Source organism: Chiloscyllium punctatum, chromosome 22 (assembly GCF_047496795.1).
Source record: "Chiloscyllium punctatum isolate Juve2018m chromosome 22, sChiPun1.3, whole genome shotgun sequence".
NCBI classification, from domain to species: Eukaryota; Metazoa; Chordata; class Chondrichthyes; order Orectolobiformes; family Hemiscylliidae; genus Chiloscyllium; species Chiloscyllium punctatum.
Genome location: NC_092760.1, coordinates 32,599,648 through 32,621,170, shown reverse-complemented (window position 1 = coordinate 32,621,170; position 21,523 = coordinate 32,599,648). Strand labels below are relative to the sequence as shown.

At 43.0% G+C, this 21,523-nt stretch overlaps 1 protein-coding gene across 5 annotated transcripts in view; it reads right to left on the bottom strand.

Moving 5' to 3' along the window:
• Positions 1–21,523, bottom strand: part of LOC140493483 (N-acetyl-beta-glucosaminyl-glycoprotein 4-beta-N-acetylgalactosaminyltransferase 1-like) — a 687,601-nt gene that overhangs the window by 83,987 nt on the left and 582,091 nt on the right. For all 5 annotated transcript variants that reach the window (XM_072591967.1, XM_072591965.1, XM_072591968.1 and 2 more), the window contains one exon: positions 7,621–7,730. In XM_072591967.1, coding sequence (XP_072448068.1) covers positions 7,621–7,730 — 110 coding nt within the window. The remainder of the gene's footprint in view (positions 1–7,620; positions 7,731–21,523) is intronic.

Genomic DNA, 21,523 nt, shown 5'->3' with positions numbered 1-21,523 from the left:
TTGGGAGCGGCCATGCAAGTACCCAGTCTTTGTTCAATTCCATTTTTAAAAGTTATTTTTGAATAATTTAAAGACTGTTTTTTTTTATTTTTGTGCTGTGAAATGGAAGAAGAAAGAACTGCTTCAAAACAGGGTTGTAAAGGATTGCTGCATGCTCTGAAAAGCAAGTAACCTGATCCTTGTGGCAAGCATCATGTGAACGAGGAATAATTAGAGTCATCGAGTCATATAGATGTACAGCACAGAAACAGACTATTCAGTCCAACTTGTCCATGCTAACCACATATCCTAATCTAATCTAGTCCCATTTGCCAGCACTTGGCCCATATCCCTCTCAACGCTTCCTATTCATGTAACCACCCAGATACCCCTTAAATGCTATAATTGTACCATGCTCCACCACTTCCTCTGGCAGCCCATTCCATACACGCACCACCCTCTGCGTGAGAAAGTTGCCCCTTAGGTCCCTTTTATATCTTTCCCCTCTCACTCTGAACCCATGCCCTCGAGTTCTGGATTCCCCCAACCCAGGGAAAATACTTTGTTCTTTCCATGCCCCTCATGATTTTATAAACCTCGAATTGTGAGGAATTTCTCCTCTCACAAGGTCTTAAATGTTTGGAATTCTCTTCCACAGCGGATAATTGAAATGGTTCCAGATGAATTGGAGGGTTCTGTGTTTCGATGCAACTGGGTGGCAACAAGAAGTTCATTCTTCTATGGACTGCTGCCAGTTATCAATGACAAGAGTCTTTTGCCTGTCAATAACACATGATTAGTTCACAAGTAATTGAAGAGCTTGGGTTAGGAACGTGATGGAGAAAAGTGTTCTGATCTCCATCACAGGAGCTGTCTCTTCATTTACTGCAGTCATAAACCATTTAAACCCAAAGAGAAATAGCTCATCTTTCCTTCATCACATGCTGTAAGCTAGAACTTTTAATTGATAAGGCAGTGACCTCATAGCACTGCCCAAACCACCCATGTCTCCTGCAAAGCACTGGAAGTATCCAAAGAAAGATGACTGAGCAGCAGCATACTAATCAGCCTAAGGATCACCTCAGCAACCTCTGAATAGGGACCAGTGAGTTATCTTCCAAGTTTATCTTTGTCAATAACCTATTATTATGGGTGTGTGTGTATTTATAAGGGAATTAGAGTTTTAATTTGAATGTCATATGCCAATGGTTTACAATTGATTACCTATAATAAATAGTAGTTCTTGTAAGTATGGAAACCTGGTCTGTGCCTTCTATCAACCTGGATCTGGAAATCAGACTTGCCTTGTGTTCCCTGTGCCCTCCCATATGATATTAGCTCCTTATGTTTGGTGTTGACCCCCTTCCCAGCTATTGTCCTCTTTGTGTTCCAGCATACTGGCTCCAATCCCCTTACTTGAGTTTACCAATTATGCCAGCTCAGAATAGACCATCTCCTAATAACCCCTCCCCATTCCACTCCCCACTGACATTTACAGACCAAAATCCCAGAATTGACTGTGGCCCACTCTTGGACTGATTTGTGAGGACAGCCGTGGCTGAGAACAGCCCAGCCCTGACCAACATGTGTGCAACTCCTTGACTTATTGGTAATCCCTGGACTGATAATGAATTGAAGTGCACAACTGACTGAGTTCCAAGCACCAAAATGGAGGGGCACAAATCCCCAAACCATGACTGAGCGTGGCACCCCACTTTGACTGCCCGCAGTCCCCCTTGACTCTTCGAAGGACTACTTTCCTCAGCCTTTCATGCATGGTCATTTGGTTGAAGTACAGAACATGTCTGCCCCCATGACTGTTTGTTGTTGGCATGCTAGCCAAGCTGCCTGGCTTTCTGTATGTGCTAAAGGGCAAGGCCAAGGCAGGACTGTTGTCAGCTGATAGGTTGTACACAAAACAGTAATAAGTTAAAAGGCAAGGTGAGGGCAAATTAAGCACAAAGTGAATCAGTACGAAGAGAGCAAGCTAAGGGCTCTGATTCCGATGTATGAGATGGGCGTGTGCACCAGCATTGAAATGTAGAATGTCTAAGTGAAATGGTGAAGGGTTAAACTGTACTTAAAGCAACTTCAAGATATGCCACAATGACGTGGTGAGGCTGGTGTTTTGCCAATGCCAATAACTGTGGATGCTGTCTTTTGGTGGTGATGTTGACTACTCATGGAGTGTGCCCCGAGATGTTCGGGAATAATGACCAACATCAAGAAGTCGAGAAGGTACCAGTCAGCTGCAGCACTCTGACTTTCAGGTTCTTCACTGGCACCTGGGAGAACAACCACCTCCATTTAGTGAGGCAGGATTAGCCAGAAGGGATGTGCAAATAAAGAAATAGGCTCCTCGCCACTTCCTCATGAGAGTCTCATGCACGGCTGAAACCTTAAAGGGCAAGTCAGACTTCTCAGCCTGGAGAATCTCAATTTTTCATTCTCACCATATTTTCCCAAATTTCTCGTGATTCAAATGGTGGGAAAATTTCTGCCAAGGAATTCCCAATCACCGAGACTGAAGTCTGCCATCAACTTGAAATTTTATTCTTTCAGCTTCGCTATGAGTTGAAATGGTTTTAAATTGTTATCCATAATAATATATGGGCCATGTCCTCAGAAACCACCTCCTCCTCCTCATTCACACCCCCCACACTCGCTTCCCCCCCGCCCATCCCACTCCACCTTACCCCCCACCCCACCAACCCTTTGCTCCCCCAACCCACCCCAACATTTGCATGTGGGTCTTCTGATATTGTGGTTGATACTTTATGTGCCATTGAATCCCTATTTGCCCCAGGCACTCACACGTGAGGATCCTTTGAGCCCATGTTTGCACAGCATTGGTGATACTTGTGCACCCATGCTTTAATTCAAGGCAGGATGTTGGATCTTTTTGAATGCAGTCAATCACACTAAGTGCAGTCTTGTGTCTACAGCTCTGTTATAGTGGTGTGACTTCTCCAGCGCTGTGGCAACACACACGCTGTTTCTTTTTAATAGCAGGCAAAAAAACATGGGCTGTTATGAGTCCAAAGTTATGTGTTAGGTTGATAAACATGCTCCCCGGAAGCTGCCTGACCTGCTGTGCTTATCCAGCACCACACTCTTGACTCTAATCCACAGTCCTCACTTTCACTTGATAAGCATCCTGTGCAGTGGTTTTTCATACCTCGAGAGTTTGAGACATCCAAAGTGTAACAAGTCGCAAGACTGTATGCTCACTTTAAGACATGATTTGGAGATGCCAGTGTTGGACTGGGGTGTATAAACCTAAAAGTCACACAACACCAGGTTATAGTCTAACAGGTTTAATTGGAAGCTAGCTTTCGGAGCACCGCTCCTTCATCAGGTAGTTGTGATGAAGGTGCCGAACTGACCGGCTAAGAGATGGGCTGGTCCAACATTGATACATGTAACAATTAGCTGTTAAATGGATAGCTAAATTTTAGTTTCTATTTTGACAACAATTCAAATTTAACCAATTAATTTAAATTATACCCAGGATACTAAAACCTGGTTTGAATTTACTGTATTGACAACATCGGACCAGTGAGAGGGTACAATGTTGCCGGTATATCACCAGGGCATTTTGAAAATTTGGTCAGAGCAACTGCCACTGGCTTTCAAGCAAGAGAGCTAACTGCCCATCTAACATCTGGCTCTCAAAGTAATAAGAAGGCACTCTCTATTAAAAGGTATCTTATCCTGTAAAAATATTCACAGTAAACAGAAAGAAGATGACCCAAGGGGATTAGCAGATGGAAGATTGAAGACAGCGGAGAAGACAGAGACTGTGTGGACTTGAGATAATGTAATGTTTAACAATTGTGTTATTGAAGCAGCATTTTTGTAGAGTTGGGGTCAAATAGTAATTAGTTAAGAAAAGGGCAGCTTGGATTTGTTAATAGTTTTGTTTAGTTTTCATTATTAAAGTTAGAAAAATAAAGAGATCGATGAAGGAGCGACACTCTGAAAGCTAGTGTGCTTCCAATTAAACCTGTTGGACTATAACCTGGTGTTGTGTGATTTTTAACTTTTAGCAGATTAGGAGGTGAGGCGAGCTTTTATTGGTATTTGGCTTTAATTAACAGATGGGTTTGACGTCTGTGTTGTAACAAAGATCTTTGTGTTTGGATGTGAGGCCATCACAAGAGAATGAAATTGTTGATGGGAGCCATTTCACCTTTATCTAATACCCATTGAGTTTCCATGCTGCTTGTACCCTACTGAAACCTGGAGGAGACAATTGGTCTGTAAACTCCATTGCTTGGAGACTTTGATTCATCCTTAAACAATGAGTTGTATGAATTTCACAAGTGGCTGTGAGGCTCCTTCATTCAGGCATTGGCTGCAGATTCTATTGTTTACAGCTCAGATGCTGGAAGTCATAGAGTCCAAAGCAGAAACTCTACTCCAGTTCCCCTATACAGATAAATATCTCAAATCTGGAATAGTCTGACACTTCTATAGTATTCCATGCATCAATTTTAATTGCGCAGAACTAAAAATAAACTTACCTGGATAATTCAGGTCGTGTTCACCCATACTACTTATGGGTTTCATTGCTTTGCACACAGATCTCTCCTGCACTCCAAGCGACCCTTGACCTGAACTAAATGTAGCTCAAACTGTCAGATCCAAATTTGGCATGGCCTCAGTCCGGTGGTTGCTGATTTTGAGACACTGCCTGCATGTCTTTCTGTATAAAATTCCCTAATATGGCTAGGATGTAACTCCATTTTGTAAAAAAAGGGTATATTCACTCGTGTCCACAAAGGGGCTGTGCCTGTGGTGTGAAACTGTTGCACAGAGTTGTTACACCTCTCAGAAACATTCATCACACTAAAACATCATATTACTCTAAAATCACTGTAGAGAAAAACTGGCCACAATTACTTGTTTGAAGTCATGTCTTTTCCAATCGATGATGTGCAGTCCAAAGACAAATGTTGACAGAAAGAAAGTGTCCTTTTGGAGAATGAAAATGATTATTTGAAAGGTGAAGGCCTTTTTCTCAGTGATATAATTGATCTTTGCAATTAGAATTTAGATTACATGAACATAATAAGCAAGGCTTCAGTCACAAATTCCAGCCTGCACTATGGTCCACTTCTGGAGTTTCTTACTTTCTCTATTACAGGAACTGGATGTTAGGACTGGCAATCACAATTTCAATCTAAATTGATGTAAATCAGGATAAAATCGTAGTTGAAAATTTATTTTCTAAATATTTGTGCTTAAAAATAGCAACTTAATTTCTCTGAAGCCAACGCTGGAAAGCATCAGCCCAGTTTCAAAATTTCTTGGATGGATATAGAGGTGGAGAAAAGAAATGCGAATACAGAAGCGCATCGACTTAATCCGTTCTGGGACCCGGTTCGCGAACCGAAAAGTTCGCGAACCGAATCAATTTTCCCCATTGTTCGGATATTCAAACGCGCATAGCAAAGCAGAACAATTACAATGAAACCATGGGCTTTTGCGTTTGTACCTTCGTTCATACCTTGAATTTCGTATGTACGTTGAAGCAAACTTTTACGTACAATCCTGTTCGTAAACCGATTTGTTCGTGAACGGGGTCATTCGTATGTCGAGGCGCTACTGTGTTTAGGTTGCCAACTCATAGCCTAGACTGGGGCTCATCAAAGTGGGGGTCTGGACTCTACGTCTGCTCATGTTGAAAGTTTGGGCTCAGTTTGAAATTTCTGCATCAGTAATGGAGATCTGACAATACTTACTCTCTAACAGACCTCCACATCCATCCCAAACTACGTTCACCTTGCCATCCCCAATCTCTCAGTTCAGAGGAGTCATGGCAATTTTCAAGCCTCGGAATAGAGTCCAGTGGATTTAAATATTTGATAGCAATGGCTGACACTGACACTTTAATATAGGGTTGATGTTCTGTGCTTAATTAGAAATGCCATCACTCAAACTTTGGGTGTGACATTTATTTTTGGAGGCATTACAACATGGACAACAGCAAACTGGAAATATTTTGCTTTTCACAATGGAAAGTAATATTGACTGCAAGGTAATACATGCTCAATTTTACCCTTCGGCATTCCCAAAAGATAAATACCACCTCCATGAAATGGAAGTCCTATATCCCTCCTCCAGTGACACAAATTTTGGAAAAGTGTGTAAATTATGTGACGGTTAATGCTAAAATTCAGGAGGACATTGGCTGGTGGAATGGGCAGAGGCACTATGGAAGAATGAGAAGTTTAAACTGACTAGATAAGGAGAAACTGTTCCTTTTGCCATGAACCACAGGATACCACCAGTTTCCTCCCACAGTTCAAACATGTGTAGGTTAGGTGGGTTGGTCATGCTAAATTGGCTGGTAGTGTCCAAGAATGTGCAGGCGAGATGGATTAGCCATGGTAAAAACTACATGCGAGGTTACAGCAATGGTGTGGATCTGGATGGCTTGCTCTTTGGAGGGTCGGTGGACACTTGATGGGCTGAATGGCCTCTTTCTGCACTGGAGGGATTCCACGATTCTATATTATTTTGAGGTGACTGGCAAAAGAACCAAAAATGACATCATAATGCTATTTTTTTAATGTAGAGAGTGCTTAGGATTTGGAATGCATGTCTGAGGCAGTAGAGGAGAAATATTCATAATAATATATAGCGCGATGGGAAAGGGTGGGGAGTGGGTTGAGTTGAATCACTCTTGGAAAGACCCAATGTGGGTTTGCGGAACTGACTGGCTTATGTCTAAGCTTGGACTATTTTGTGATTCTAGTTGGATCTTTAAGGTTCTTTGAGGCTGTCTGTAGAGAAAGAGTGTCCTCCTAGGCTCATAACCCTCCTAAAACCTCTTCTTAGCACCACCAAAAACAGGCAGATAGCTCCATCATGCTGCTATTTGTTGGACCTTGCTGTCTCAAAATGGCAGCTTCATTCATCAGCAAAACAAGAATTCATTGCAGTTGGAAGCACAGCGTAGAATCATACAGCACAGAAACAGGCCCTTCAGCCCAACCCATCCATGCTGATCAGGTTTCCTGAACTGCACTAGTCCCATATCCCTCTAAACTTTACCTATCCATGTACCTGAAATCAATGCAACTGAAGTTGTAGACTCATAGAATCCCCAGAGAGTGGAAAGAGGCCATTCAGCCCATCGAGTTTTCACTGACCCTCTGTAGGGCATCCCACCCAGACCCAACCCCCTACCCTATCCTCATAGCCTTGCATCTATCATAGTTAATCTACTTAATCTTTGCATCATTGAACTGTGGGAGAACCCAGAGGGAACCCACACAAACACAGGGAGAATGTGCAAACTCCACACAGACAGTACCCGAGGATGGAATCAAAACCAGGTCTCTGGAGCCGTGAAGCAGTAGTACTAACCACTGAACCTCTGTACCACCCAAAGCAAGACAATCAATCCATCATACTGATATACCTTCCACAACTGTAAATAGATGTGTGCATGAAAGAAGTTATACCAGGAAAACTAAATTATGAATCTATATTCCTCTAAAACTTCATAAAAGGATTAGACTTTAAACAATGAAATGTGTTCTAAAATACTTTTAGTTCAATTCAGTAAAGGATGGGGTTAATGTTCATGTGAGCCAGGACAGAGAAACAGAAAATGGACAAAAAACTTACAAACTGCAGTCCTTGATATCGGGCGATGGGAAAATCCTTCACAATGTAAGTTGGTGAGTATGCACAGGGCGGAAGGATGTGTTGCACCCTCGATGGATCAATCGGTGGAGCTAGAGAGGGAAAGAAAGCCCCACCTAGATTAGAAAGTACCGTAAATAAAGACCAGCAACTTCACAGCAGTGACAATAAATACTGTCTGATGTAGCTAATTGCATTTCTGATCAACAAATAAAAGAATGACGGAGCATGTGTTCTCAATCCATACATCACATGAAACTGCATATTTACTTTGGCCTAGTCACATAGGCTGAAATGAATTATAATGTAGTTGAAGATGTCAGATATATTTAACTGTGGAAACTGCAGTTAATTGCGCAGAGCAGGGAACTGGCACATTGATCAGTTCAATCATTTGGAATAATCAATCCAAGCCAGTCAAAGTAAACAAGATGACCAATAATGGGCATCTTTCACAGACCACACAAAGGTAAAGGTCAGACAGCATCCAAATGCAGCCTGAATGGAGAGCAGGCACAGGGCTGACATGACTCATCTGAGTCAATAATCTCAGTAAACTGTCAGATAAAGTACACAACTAACAGACAAAAACTGAAAAGCCACACTAAGCTGTGTTGTTGCTGATAAATTTGTGGTTTGTGTACAAAATTAAGAAGAAAGACTGCAAAGTGTTGCACTGACTGGTGCTACACGCTAAGCAAATGTACAACTGAAGCACATTGACCTATTGTCTTGTGTACAGCATTTCCTACTAAACTGAGTGCACATTGCCAAATTCACACCTTTGGCTTGTGGACAGTTCCCAATGATGCTTCGCTGTCTTGGATAAGTAGTCCCCTCTGAGGTTTAGTGAGTCAATAGTAGGTTTGCTTTCCTTCAATCATTGGTGTAGCAGTGGTATAAATAAATAAATGAGTGAAAATAGACCCATACTGTTGAAACCTTTCATCTTGCACTCATCAGAACATTTCACAAAAATACAAACTCAAGGGAAAAAACAACATTTATATTCCATGAGAGGAGAGTAAAGATTGATTAGCAAAGTGGACTCTGATTGGCTGAAGTGTTGCCATGTGGATAGGCACCCATTAATGCTAATTGACAGTTAAAAGTTGGGCTTATTGAATTTAATTAATGTTAACAAAGCCTGGCAAAAAAACAGTTTATACAAAATGTACCTTCTTACAGCGATATTCAAGTTCTGTATGACCAAATGACTCAGTCAGGTAGAGTTGCCTTAGAACATGGAACATTACAGTGCAGTACAGGCCCTTCGGCCCCTAATATATGAAACCAATCTGAAGACCATCTAACCTACACTTTTCCATTCTCATCCGTATGTCTATCCAATGACCATTTAAATGCCCTTAAAGTTGACAAGCCTACTACTGTTGCAGGCAGTGCGTTCCATGTCCCTACTACTCTCTGAGTAAAGAAACTACCTCTGACATCTGTGCTATATCTATCACCCCTCAATTTAAAGCCACTTCCCCTCATGCTAGCCATCACCATCCGAGGAAAAAGGCTCTTACTGTCCAACCTATCTAACCCTCTGATTATCTTATATGACTCAATTAGGTCACCTCTCAAACTCTTCTAATGAAAACAGCCTCAAGTCCCTCAGCCTTTCCTCATAAGACCTTCCCTCCACACCAGGCAACATCCTAGTAAATCTCTGAACCCTTTACAAAGCTTCCACATCCTTCTTATAATGCGGTGACCAGAACTGTACACAATAAGTTTAGACAGTCAGTTTAATTAGATCAATTAAGTTTGTAAAGGAAGTCAGGTCTCCCACTGTCCTGTTCACGGCATAAATGAAAACAAAATTAACGCTAGTCCTACCAATGCAGGAGGGTTCTTGTGGGGCAGCAGTAGCATCCCCATCTCTGAGCCAGGGGTCCTGAGTTCAAGTCCACCTGTTCTGGAGATAGGTGTAATAACATCTCTGAACAGGTTGATGAGAAAGTATCAGAACATTGAAAAGCCTACCTAGTCCCTCCAGAGGGTACTGCTGAACAGGTGTCACATGTTAGCTAGATAGCTAGGCTAATTCTCTAAAATCTAATACCGCTGCATCCAGACAATCAAAGTTCACTTCATTAACACGTTTGTAGAAGAGTTGCAAATATTACACCCCTCTGTTCTAAGGAAGGGAGATGGATAAATCCTGCGATTATAACTTAACAGGACCACTGGAAAAAACAACTACCAACAGATTCTTATTGTCATGTCAAATGCCCCAACAGCAGGGCAGGTAAAGCCTGGACCTTCACTTGGAAGTGGGATGGCTGGCTACATGCAGTCAAAGGTTGTCCAGAGGTAGGTGGGGGCGGGAGGGCAAGAGATTGACGTCCCTGCTGTTGCCTCACAGCATTTGAGTCGGGGCACCACGTTTAAAAGGCAGCTGGACAGACAGACAGACAGACACTCCTGCTAATTCAGCAGCATCAGTCTGGCAGTGCGACCGGATGTATTGAAAGTTGTACTGCTGCACCACACAGCTGAGCTGATCCCTGGAAACTGTGGCCGCAACTGTCTGCTTTTTGTGAGGCATGTTTCAGAGTAAAGAAGAAGTAGTCATCCCATGGTTTATGTCTCCCTGAAGGTTACCCTCGATGTCGTGGTGCCCAGCAATAACAGCAAAAGGTGCTTCTACGTGACTGACGTGTCCAGGAGAGATATTTAAAAATTCATTCAGGGTGTGTGGCCTGGGCCAGCATTTATTGCCAATCCTTAATTGCCCTTGCAAGGGTGATGGTGAGCTGATTTCTTGAACAGCTGTAGTCCGTTTCATGCAGTTCCTCCATAAGTGCTGTCAAGGAGGCTGCTTTGACCCAGTGATACTGTGATGTATTTCCAAGTCAGTGTGGTGAGTGGCTTGGGAGGAAACTTGCAATTCGTGGTGTTCCCATGTGTCTGCTGTCCTTGTCCTTCAAGAGAGAAGAGGTCATGGGTTTGGAAGGTGCTGTCTGATGAGCCTTGGTGAATTTCTGCAGTACCTCTTGTAGATGGTGCACACTGCTGCTACTGAGCATCAGTGGTGGAGGGAGTCAATGTTGTGGATATGGTGCCAATCAAGTGGGCTGCTTTGTCCTGGATGGTGTCAAGGTCCTTGAGTGTTGTTGGAGTTGTACCCATTCAAACAAGTGAGGAATATTCCATCACACTCCTGACTTATGACTTGTAGATGACAGCTGGCTTTGGGGAGTCATGAGAAAAGTTACTTAATGCCTACCTCTCACCTGCTTTTGTCGTGATAGTACTTATAAAACTAATCCCATTCAGTTTCTGGTCAATGGTAACCCCCAGGATGTTGATAGGAACTCAACTATGGTAATGCCATTGAATATCAAGGAGTGATTGCTAGATTCTCTTTCGTTGGAGGTGGTCATAGCCTGGCATTTTTGTGGCATGAAAATTACTTGCTACTTGTCAGCCCAAGTCTGGATATTGCTCAGGTCTTGCTGCATTTGGTCATACACTGCTTCAGTGCCTGAAGAGTTGCAAATGGTGCTGAACGTTGTACAATCATTGGTGAACATCCTCACTTCTGACCTTATGATGGAGTGAAGGATCATTGATGTAGCAGCTGCAGGTGGTTCAGCCTTGGGCACTCCCCTGAGGAACTCCTGCAGAGATGGCTAAAGTTTATCATAAGATAGAACCCCTACAGTGTGGAAGCAGCAACTTGGCCCAACAAGTCCACACCAACCCAATTCCCCTACCCTATTTCTCTACATTTCCCCTTACTAATACCCCCAACCTACACATCCCTGAACACTATGTGCAATTTAGCATGGTCAATTCACCTTAACTGTGCGGGAGGTAACCTACGCAGATATGAGAAAAATACGCAAACTCCACACAAACTGTCGCCCGAAGCTGGAATCGAACCCAGGTCCCTGATGCTCCACCTCTTTGCACCTCTAACCTCCACCTAATCCCTTGCGCTCTCCACTACAGGACCTCTCGGTCAAGAGACTCATCTGCCACAGGTCTGAACTCCACCTCTCATCTTGATGACTCAACACTTATAATCATAGAATTATACAGTAAAGAGGCCCTTCAGCCCATCAAGTGTGTCCTGCCAAAACTACAATAAACTGACACAAGTCCCACTTTCCAGCCATTGTGTTGAATGTTATGACATTTCAAGTGCAAATCCATGCACTTTTTTTAAAGGTTGTGAGGTTTCCTACCTGAACTATCTTTCCAGGCAATGCATTCCAGCCTTGCAGAACAAAAGGGTTTCTTTCTCAAATCTCCTTGAAACCACATGCCTTTCACTTTAAAATTGCACCCCCTTATTATTCAACTGAGGGGAACAGCTGCTGTCTATCCACCCTGCCTATGCCCCTCCTAATCTTAGGCACCTCTAGCAGGTCCGCCCTAAACATTTTCTGCTCCAAAGAAAACAACTTGAGTTTATCCAGCCTCTCTTCATAGCTGAAATGCTCCATCCCAGGCAACATCTCTGTGAATCTCTTCCGCATCCTCTCCAGTGCAATCATATCCTTGAAGGACACATTCTCTACACACAGATAGTCAACCTGGTGGGAATCGTTTCACGATTAGGCTTGGGGTGATTATTTGGTGAATACGTCACAGCACTAAAAGAGGGTGTGACAGCCATGGTCCCTGACAGTCTGAGTTTCACACCGATGACATGCCTCTGAACGGGCCACAAGAAAAGCGATAGAAATGCAAAGAGGTGCAGTGGAACATCTGTCACAAGCTCTGTGTGGTCTTAAACAAATAGTGGAGGAGTTCATCTAAACTATAGGGGGGGGGGGGGGGGCACGGTTGCTCAGTAGTTAGCACCAGGGTCCCAGGTTCGATTCCGGCCTCAGGTGGCTGTCTGTGTGGAGTTTGCACATTCTCCCTGTGTCTGTGTGGGTTTCCTCTGGGTGCTCCAGTTTCCTCCCAGTCCAAAGATGCGCAGTTCTGGTGAATTGGCCATGCTAAATTGCCCATAGTGTTAGGTGGGTCTGGGTGGGTTACTCTTCGGAGGGTTGGTGTATACTTGTTGGGCCAAAGGGCCTGTTTCCACACTGTAGAGAATCTAATCTATGGGGTCTTCCATGATCAGGTTGGCAACCATTGCGGAGACTCAGGTCCAGCAGAAGTTATAATGGCTGCTGGATGTCACTTAGATCGGTATCTTCTCACTTTAGCCTTGGATATTGTACACCATTGGTGAAAGCGGTACATTCTACTCCTCAAGTAGGAGAGGCGAGATCATGCAGCAACAGGGAGGGAAAGCAGTCCAATACGTGAAGCCAACAGGAGTACAAATACATCTGCTCAGGACACCCTTAAGCAGGCCCCTTACCAGCAAAGGACGTACCTGGAAATGGGGCGTAAGAGGTCCACCTCAGTTTCTGGTTTTGAGGTGGATAGGAGAGGCACCAAAGGTATAGGAATAAAACAAAAACTCCTTCCAATGGCACTAATATGGCACAAGTGCCCAATCATTCCGTGATATTGTAGATTTGCCTTTAAATATCAAGTTTTGGGCACTTTATTATTCTGTGCTGAATGATCGTATTATTGGGACTTTTGAAACCACACGATGGCTCTTAAGGGCTTGGTACCTGTTTTAAATAATTAATGTCTGGCATGTGAGTTATCGAGATCCCACCTACTGTGGAGCCTCAGATGTTGTGACGAATTTGAACTGCTTGGAATATGATGGTCTCCAAGTTTGTTGACCATTATAAGCTGGTAGAATTGGAACAGATAAAACAAGCATCTCTCCTCTCAGTGAGTCAAGAGTCTTTGGAACATTCTTTGTCAAAAGTTGGTGGAAGTAGAGTCCTTGAGTATTTTAAATGGAGATGTAGATTAGTTCTTCATAAGCAAGGGGGTAACAGATTGTTTAGGTTAGACAGGATGGGTAAAGAATGACAGATTTCCTCCTACTGATAACACCATGAACGTATCTCTTTGAGGCGTACTGGTATACTGGCCATGAGGCATAACACAATTCAAAGAATCATTTAAAGCACAGATGGAGAAGATGGTGGTGCTTTGGTAATGTTACCAGACTGGCAATCTAGACACCCAGGCCAATGTCCCCACATGCATTCAAATCCCACCATGACAGATGGTGAAATTTGAGTTCAATAAAATCTTCAATTAAAAGCAACAGCAATCACTTAACCACTGTCATATAACAAAACATCGGCTCACTAATTTCTTTCTTCTGAAGGAGGAAATCTGTCATTCTTACCTGGTCTGGCCTACATCTGATTGTCCTCTGGGCAGTTAGGAATGGCCAATAAATACTGCCTCGTCAACCTTCCCTACACTCCATAAATGAAGAAAGAGAAATGGAGGATCTTTGGCCTAGCAAAACCAAGTTGCCTTCAATTTTACCTCGCTGTAAAGAGCAAAATATATTCTACACTGGAGAAAAAAAATCTTCTTCACTGCAATTTGAAATACGAGATGGTTATTTTATATTTTTGAGCACCTGCTTAGAGAAACCTGCTAATTATTTTTGATCAAAATTTTAGACAGTGAATGGTTGAAAGCAGACGTTTTAATGACAATGAGTCAAAGTTGCAATTATATTTAAATTATATGGTTCACTGACAGCTTCTAGTTTAGATATGTTTTTATTTTGATTCCTATTACGTTATCTTCTGATGGTTCTATTGCATTTGAGTGTTAAATTAGCAGTGTAGGAGTTATTCAAGAATGTTATACTGATCAATGTAAGACATCGTAGAGATGATTTAATGTGTAATGTGGGAAATATTACTGTACGCTACAATTGAAAAGCTTTGATGAAATTTTAAATGTGGCTGAATCTTAACACCAACAGTACTGAAATGGTTCATGTCATTTGTCTGGATATGGCAGATAAGGGGAAATGAACGCCCTGCTTTCTGGACAAGGACCTTCAGGTCCTGCTGGATAGGGGGATGGAGAGTGACTGGCAGAGGAGACCACAAGTCACTTCCAAGTCATTGCAGTCAGAGCTACCTGGAGGAACGCCCAGCAGTGTGGGAAGAAGGTCAATGACCTTCTCCACCTCACCAGGAGAGGTCCTACCATCTCTCTGCTATCTCAAACTCACTTTCTTTTTCTCTCTGTTGCTGTGTACACCTTCCACCAAGCCTAATGCTCTACCACTCCCACTTTCACATGCAACATCTTCCCTCACTCCCTCTCACCCACTGAACTGTCCCAAACTGTTAACTCCGAATGGTCTCTCTGCTGCCCACTCCCCATTCACTCGGGACTCCTCACAACCTTCTGCCCACCTGCCACCTGCATTCATAACTGTGCTTCTCACTCAATCCTCCCTTTCTCTCATTCCGGGAGAAAACAGCCCACAGTGAGATGGAAAGAGCCAAGGAGGGTGATGGAGTGCCTGACCTTTGCCCAACACCTCACCCCAATAAGGAGGATATCCTGACCTTGTGATGGATTAAATGGGAAGCAAGTTAGCCAAGGGAATATAATATGGGAAGATGCAACATTGTTAATTTTAGAGGGGAGAACAGAATTTTATTTAAATGGAGAAACACTGCAGAAAGCTGCAAGTCAAAGGGACTTGGAGGAACTTGTGTACAAAACGCAGAAAGCTACTGCACAGGGCCAGCAGCTACTCAGGAAGGCTAATGGAATGTTGACTCTTATTTCAAGTGGATTGGAGTATAAGAATAGGAAAGTCTTACAGCAACTGTACAAGATACCATTGAGACCACATCTGGAGTGCTATGAACAGTTTTGGTCCCTCTATTTAAGGCAAGATTTCATTTCATAAGAAGCTGTTCAGAGAACGTTGACTAGAGTGGTCCCTGGTATTGATGGATTGTCTTATGAGCAAAGGCGAAACAGCTTGGGACTCTACTCACTGGAGTTTAGAAGAATGAGAGGTGATCTCACTGAAACATACAGGATTCTTAAGGGTCTTGACAAGGTAAATGCTGAGAGGATGCTTTCCCTCATGGGAGAGTTTAGGACCAGATGGCAGACTCTCAGCATAAAGGGGTACCAATTTAAGACTGAAATGAGGAGGAATTTATTTTCTCAAAGGGTTGAGTGTCTTTGGAACTCCTTGCCATTGAGAGCTGTGGCAAGGCTGAGTCCTTGTGTACACTTAAAGCTGAGGTTGATTCTTGCTCAGTAGGGAAATGAAGTCTTATGGGGAAAGGGCAGGAAAGAGGACATGAGCAGTGTTGGATCAACCAGGATCCTACAGAATGGTGGAGCAGGCTCAAAGGGCAGAACGGCCTACTTGCATTCCTACTCACTATGGTCTTGACTGACCTGAGTAGCTGAATGACCATGCACTGACCAATGGGCTGGTATTGCATTGATTGATTTACTGTGTCTGGACCCCCTGTTTGAAGTGTATTCTCAATCTGGCTGAGAACTACTCCCCTTAAACATTGAAACATGGCTATTTGCTTAAAGCACCACAGATGCCACTGGCTGGTGGTACAGGTCTGAGACTGATATAGCAGAGCGCCATACAACAATATACCTACCTCTCTGACTGATGACTCCTGAAAACCATGACATGCCTCCTAGCTTTGTGTATGCGCTAAAAGGCAAGTCCAAGTTGGCAGAACTTGCCCCTGCTAGCTCTGGATAAGGGAAGGAAAAGCAAAGCAAGGCAGGGGTGCTGTGAGCATCCTGATGTATGGTAAGGAAGCGGCTGTGAGATGCAGTTTGTTCTAGTCTGTGAGCTGGGCATCCGTCCCTGTGCACAAAATGCCCTTGCATTTCAGTAATAGTTATCCTTGCGCTCCAAAGTGCAGAACTGCCCTGTAAGTGGATCAGCCATGGGTCATGAAGGTGTGGAAAGGCTTGCACATATCAGATGCTAGGGTCCATGGATGGAGTGTGCCTGTGGCCATTGCTCATGACATATACCCTGAGACATCTGTGCCCAGTGTCCAAGATGGTGGTCTGGAGAATTAGTGGTTAAATAGAGTCTTTCATGTTGAGAGTACCCAGCATCTAGTTTCTCTCCAATGGATGGCAACATGTGAACGTGCGTGTCGATGAGATGCGATTAGATAGTAATGAGGGTGATGATGAGCATTAATCCCTGTTAATAAGGCACTTGCTGCTCTCTAGCAAGAATCTTACCTCGACTTCTGGAATTTAGTTGGAAATGTCACTTGTTGCTCCCAATGTTGCGAAATGCCCTCGCTTGACATCTCACTCAATTTGGCGAAAGTAGGTACTGCAGATGCTGGAGATTAGACAATAGACTAAAGGTGCAGAAGTAGGCCCTTCAGCCCTTTGAGCCAGCACCACCATTCATTATGATCATGGCTGATCATCCACAATCCTGCCTTATCCCCATAACCCTTGATTCCACTATCTCTAAGAGCTCTACCCATCCCTTTCTTAAATGTATCCAGAGACTTGGCCTCCAGTGCCTTCTGGGCCAGAGCATTCCATATATCCACCACTCTCTGGGTGAAGAAGTTTCTCCTCAACTTTGTTCTAAATGGCCTACTCCTTATTTTTAAACTGTGTCCTCTGGTTCTGGACTGACCCATCATCAGAAACAAGCTTCCTGCCTCCAAAGTGTCCAATCCATTAATAATTTTATACATCTCAATCAGATACCCTCTCATCCTTCTAAACTCAAGTGTATACAAGCCCAGTCACTCCAATCTTTCACCATATGATAGTCCCGCCATTCTGGGAATTGACCTCGTGAACCTACGCTGCACTCCCTCAATAGCCAGAATGTCCTTCCTCAAATTTGGAGACCAAAACTGCACACAATACTCCAGGTGCGGTCTCACCCTGGAGTACAGCTGCAGAAGGACCTCTTTGCTCCTATACTCAATTCTTCTTGTTATGAAGGTCAGCATGCTGTTAGCTTTCTTCACTGCCTGCTGTACCTGCATGCTTGCTTTCATTGACTGATGTATAAAAACACCTGGACTGATGTACACCTAGAACACCTTTACCTAACTTGACTCCATTTAGATAGTAATCTGCCTTCCTATTCTTGCCACCAAAGTGGATAATCACACATTTATCCACATTAAACTGCATCTGCCATGCATCAGTCCACTCATCTAGCCTGTCCAAGTCACCCTGTATTCTCATAACATCCTCCTCACATTTCACCCTGCCACCCAGCTTTGTGTCATCAGCAAATTTGCCAATATTACTTTCAATGCCTTCATCTATATCATTGATGTATATTGTAAACAGCTGTGGTCCTAGCATCAAGCCTTGTGGTACTCCACTGGTCACCGCCTGCCATTCCGAAAGGGACCCGTTTATCAGTACTCTTTGCTTCCTGTCAGTCAGCCAATTTTCAATCCAAGTCAAAACCTTGGCCCTAATACCATGTGCTCTAACTTTGCTCACTAACAACACGGGCTATGCAGTGTGAAGTGTGGCCAAATTGAGTCAAGATTAGAGTAGTGCTGGAAAAGCACAGCAGGTCAGACAGCATCTGAGGAGCAGGGAAATCAACGTTTCAAGCAAAAGCCCTTCATCAGGGCTTTTACCCAAAACATCCTCAGATGCTGCCTGACCTGTGCTTTTCCAGCACTACTCTAATCTCACTCAATTTGGCCACACTTCACACTTCATAGCAAGCGTTGTTCAGGGCCTGGGAAGATTCCACCCTCTCTTCTTCTCTCCTCAAAAGCCAGACTTGCTAAGGTTTTCCAGCATTTTCAGTTTTTATTTCCAATTTTCATCATTCACAGTATTCTGCTCTTGCTTATCCATTTTAGCGTGTAAGGTGTATGACAGCATTTTACATTGAACAATGTAACATTGAGTATTTCAGTCAATAATTTGGATGTTATTAGTGAGCATTACAGTGAGCAGTGTAAGGTGCATTAGAGAATGTTGGATGAGTTGTGTAAGATCCATTAAAGAATGTTACAGTGAGTAATGTCGGATATATTAGAGAGTGCTACTGAAGTGTACAATAAATATATTGTAGATTTTATAGTGAGCATTGTAGTACATGAGAGCATGCAGTAATCAGTATACAGGATGATCTTGGTTATTCAAACGTCAATTATCCGAATTTCAGATTATCTGAACAAGATCTCAAGGTCCTGTAAAAACATTATCCGTGATCCGAACAAAATACTCCCCGCCTGTCTCATTTGGATAATCGAGGTTGTTTTGTATTAGCGATTTAAGTGGGCAGTGTAAGGCTTATTAGAGAAAACTACAGCAAGGATGCAAGATACACTAGGCTGTGTTACAATGAGCATCAGCAGTAATGCAAACGTTTAGTGCCCCATCCGTAATTGTCCTGAAGATGGTAGCGGCTGCCTTTTAAGCTGCCATAGTACCTGGGCTCTAGTCACAGCCATTGTGTTGTTAATGGGAGTAAGTTTAGGCTTTTGACCCATTGGGTACGAAGAATCAGTGATATTACTCCAGGTCAGAAAGGTGTCTGGGTGAGAAGGAGACTTACAGGTGGCAATGCTCCTATGTATCCGCTGTCCCTGTCCTAAGCCTAAACCTTCAAGGTATAAAGAATAGGGAGATTGGAAAGTATTATCAAAGAACAAGTTGCTGCACTGCATGATTATAGATGGTACACACTACTGCTGCCATGCATCCAGTAGTGAAGGAAATTCACCCCATGGACTTGTATATGTATAAGGGAGAGGAAAAGTGTGCACGTGGAGGAGTGGTGGGGCGAAGTGAGTGTGTGCAAGAAGTTGTGTGCATGTGTACTTGTGGGGTCAGCTGTCATGTGACATGAACCCATGATCCCGGATGGCCTCAACCAGGATCTTGGGTTCTTGTTACACTACAGGTGACCCCATAAGTACAAATACAGACATACTCTCACACATGATTACACTCACGTACTCCCTCTCTCATACACATGCTCTCTCTCTCTCTCTCTCTCTCTGTCTCTCTCTCACACACACACACACACACACACATACACACCATCTCATAGGCATATACTCGCTCACTTGCACACAAATTCTATCAAGGATATAGACACACACACTCACACACACTCTTTCCCTCTCCCTCACACGCATACACACATATGTACATACACATGTAACTCTATGGGGTGAATGAGCATTTGTAGATTTGTATTTGCAGATACATTCTATTTTGTTCAAAAAGCACCCAATCTGGAGACAGTCAGTCAATGTGATACTTTATAAATTCCTACTTTGGAAATAGAACCAATCTGACTCAAGGTTGGGATACAGACAGATTCTAACCTCACACCTTTAATGCATTGTCTGAACTGAGTGTCAATTTTTTCTATAGACTGATAAAACCTTAAGTTATCTTGGGCTGTGACTTGAAAGAAATTCTCTGATTTACATATTAATCAAATGAAACCTGCATTCTCATTCTAAGTGATTAAGGACTTAATCTAGGTTTGTTCAATACATTGCATCAGTTGTATGACACTTTGATTTTTACTATGACCCTGCCCCACTAGCTACCTGATAAAGGAGCAATGTGCCAAAAGCTTGTACTTTCGAATAAACCTGTTAGACTATAACCTGGTGTTGCGTGATTTTTAACTTTGTCCACCCTAGTCCAACACCGACACCTCCACATCCTGATAACAGAAAGTTAAATGACTTTGGAGAAAGGTTTCAGGTGGATCAGAGATGTTGTTTATGGCCCTCTGTTGATGAAAATCTTCAATTTAAAAAGACAATGGGGCCTCTGCATTGATTTCCTTGGATGCTGCCTGACCTGCTGCGCTTTTCCAGCAACACATTTTTCACCTCTGCATTGATTGCTCTGTTTCTGGCCTTGATTTTCTGTATCCACAGACTTAGGTGGTCAGAAGGAAGAAAAATTATGAGCATGGTCTGAGAGTGTTACGAAGAAGGACAAGGGTCTTTCAGTATTAGAGTGATCAGCACAAGGTATAGCAGAGAGTGTAGTAGTGATCCGAACAGGGTATGTCAGAGAGTGCTGCAGTAAGCATGTATGATGTCTAACAGTGTGTTGATGGGATGATTCAGATTACATCAGGCAGTAACACAGAGAGGGGTGTGTGACATTCAGTGAACTGAGCAGTTGGTGCATTTTTAAACAAAGCACACTTGCTGGAAGTGGAGATTCTTGTGTTATGACTCCTGTGTTATAGATTTTATGAGTTCTGTCTAGATCTTTTAATATACCTCTATAAATATAATATCACTGATTATATATTATTCATGAACTATTTTTAGCACCAGAGGACTTAGTAGCTCTCATTCGAGCTATTTATGGCTGTGCTTGGTGTCATTATGCACAATATAAAGGAAGTCTTCGCTTGGTAGCAGTTATTTACTGTAATATCTTGAGTAGATCCTCTCAATCTGCTATTTCTCATTAGAAACATGCTCAGGTTTTGACATCTAACAGATGTAAAGTAGTTTGTGATTTTGGTGGGTTCCAAGGACAACAGGCTGCTGACATAAACATTTATCCATGATCAACAATGGTATAATTTTTAAGACGCTGATCTCCTTCACTCAAAATCACTTTCAATATGAGAATTCATTTCTTAACCACAAATAATCGCAAGGCTGCCCAAAATGATTTCAACAAAGACAACCGAACCTGCAGAATGCATGTTCAGGACTGTTCGCAAAACTTTCTTTTGCAGTCGCAGGACTCAGTTGGCTGGTTAGCTCAGTTGGCTGATGGCTGGTTTGTAACGCAGCGTGCGTTCTATTCCTGCACTGGCTGACGTTACAATGAAAGACTCTCCTTCTCAATCTCTCCCCTCACCTGAGGCATGTTGACCCTCACGTTAAACCACCACCAGCGCCTCTCCCTCTCTAATGAGAGAGCAACCCTCTGGTCTAGTAAGTGTATAACAAACTTATGCTTGCCTTTATTAGCTCTGGGAAAATTGAACAATTTCTATTTTGCTGACGCC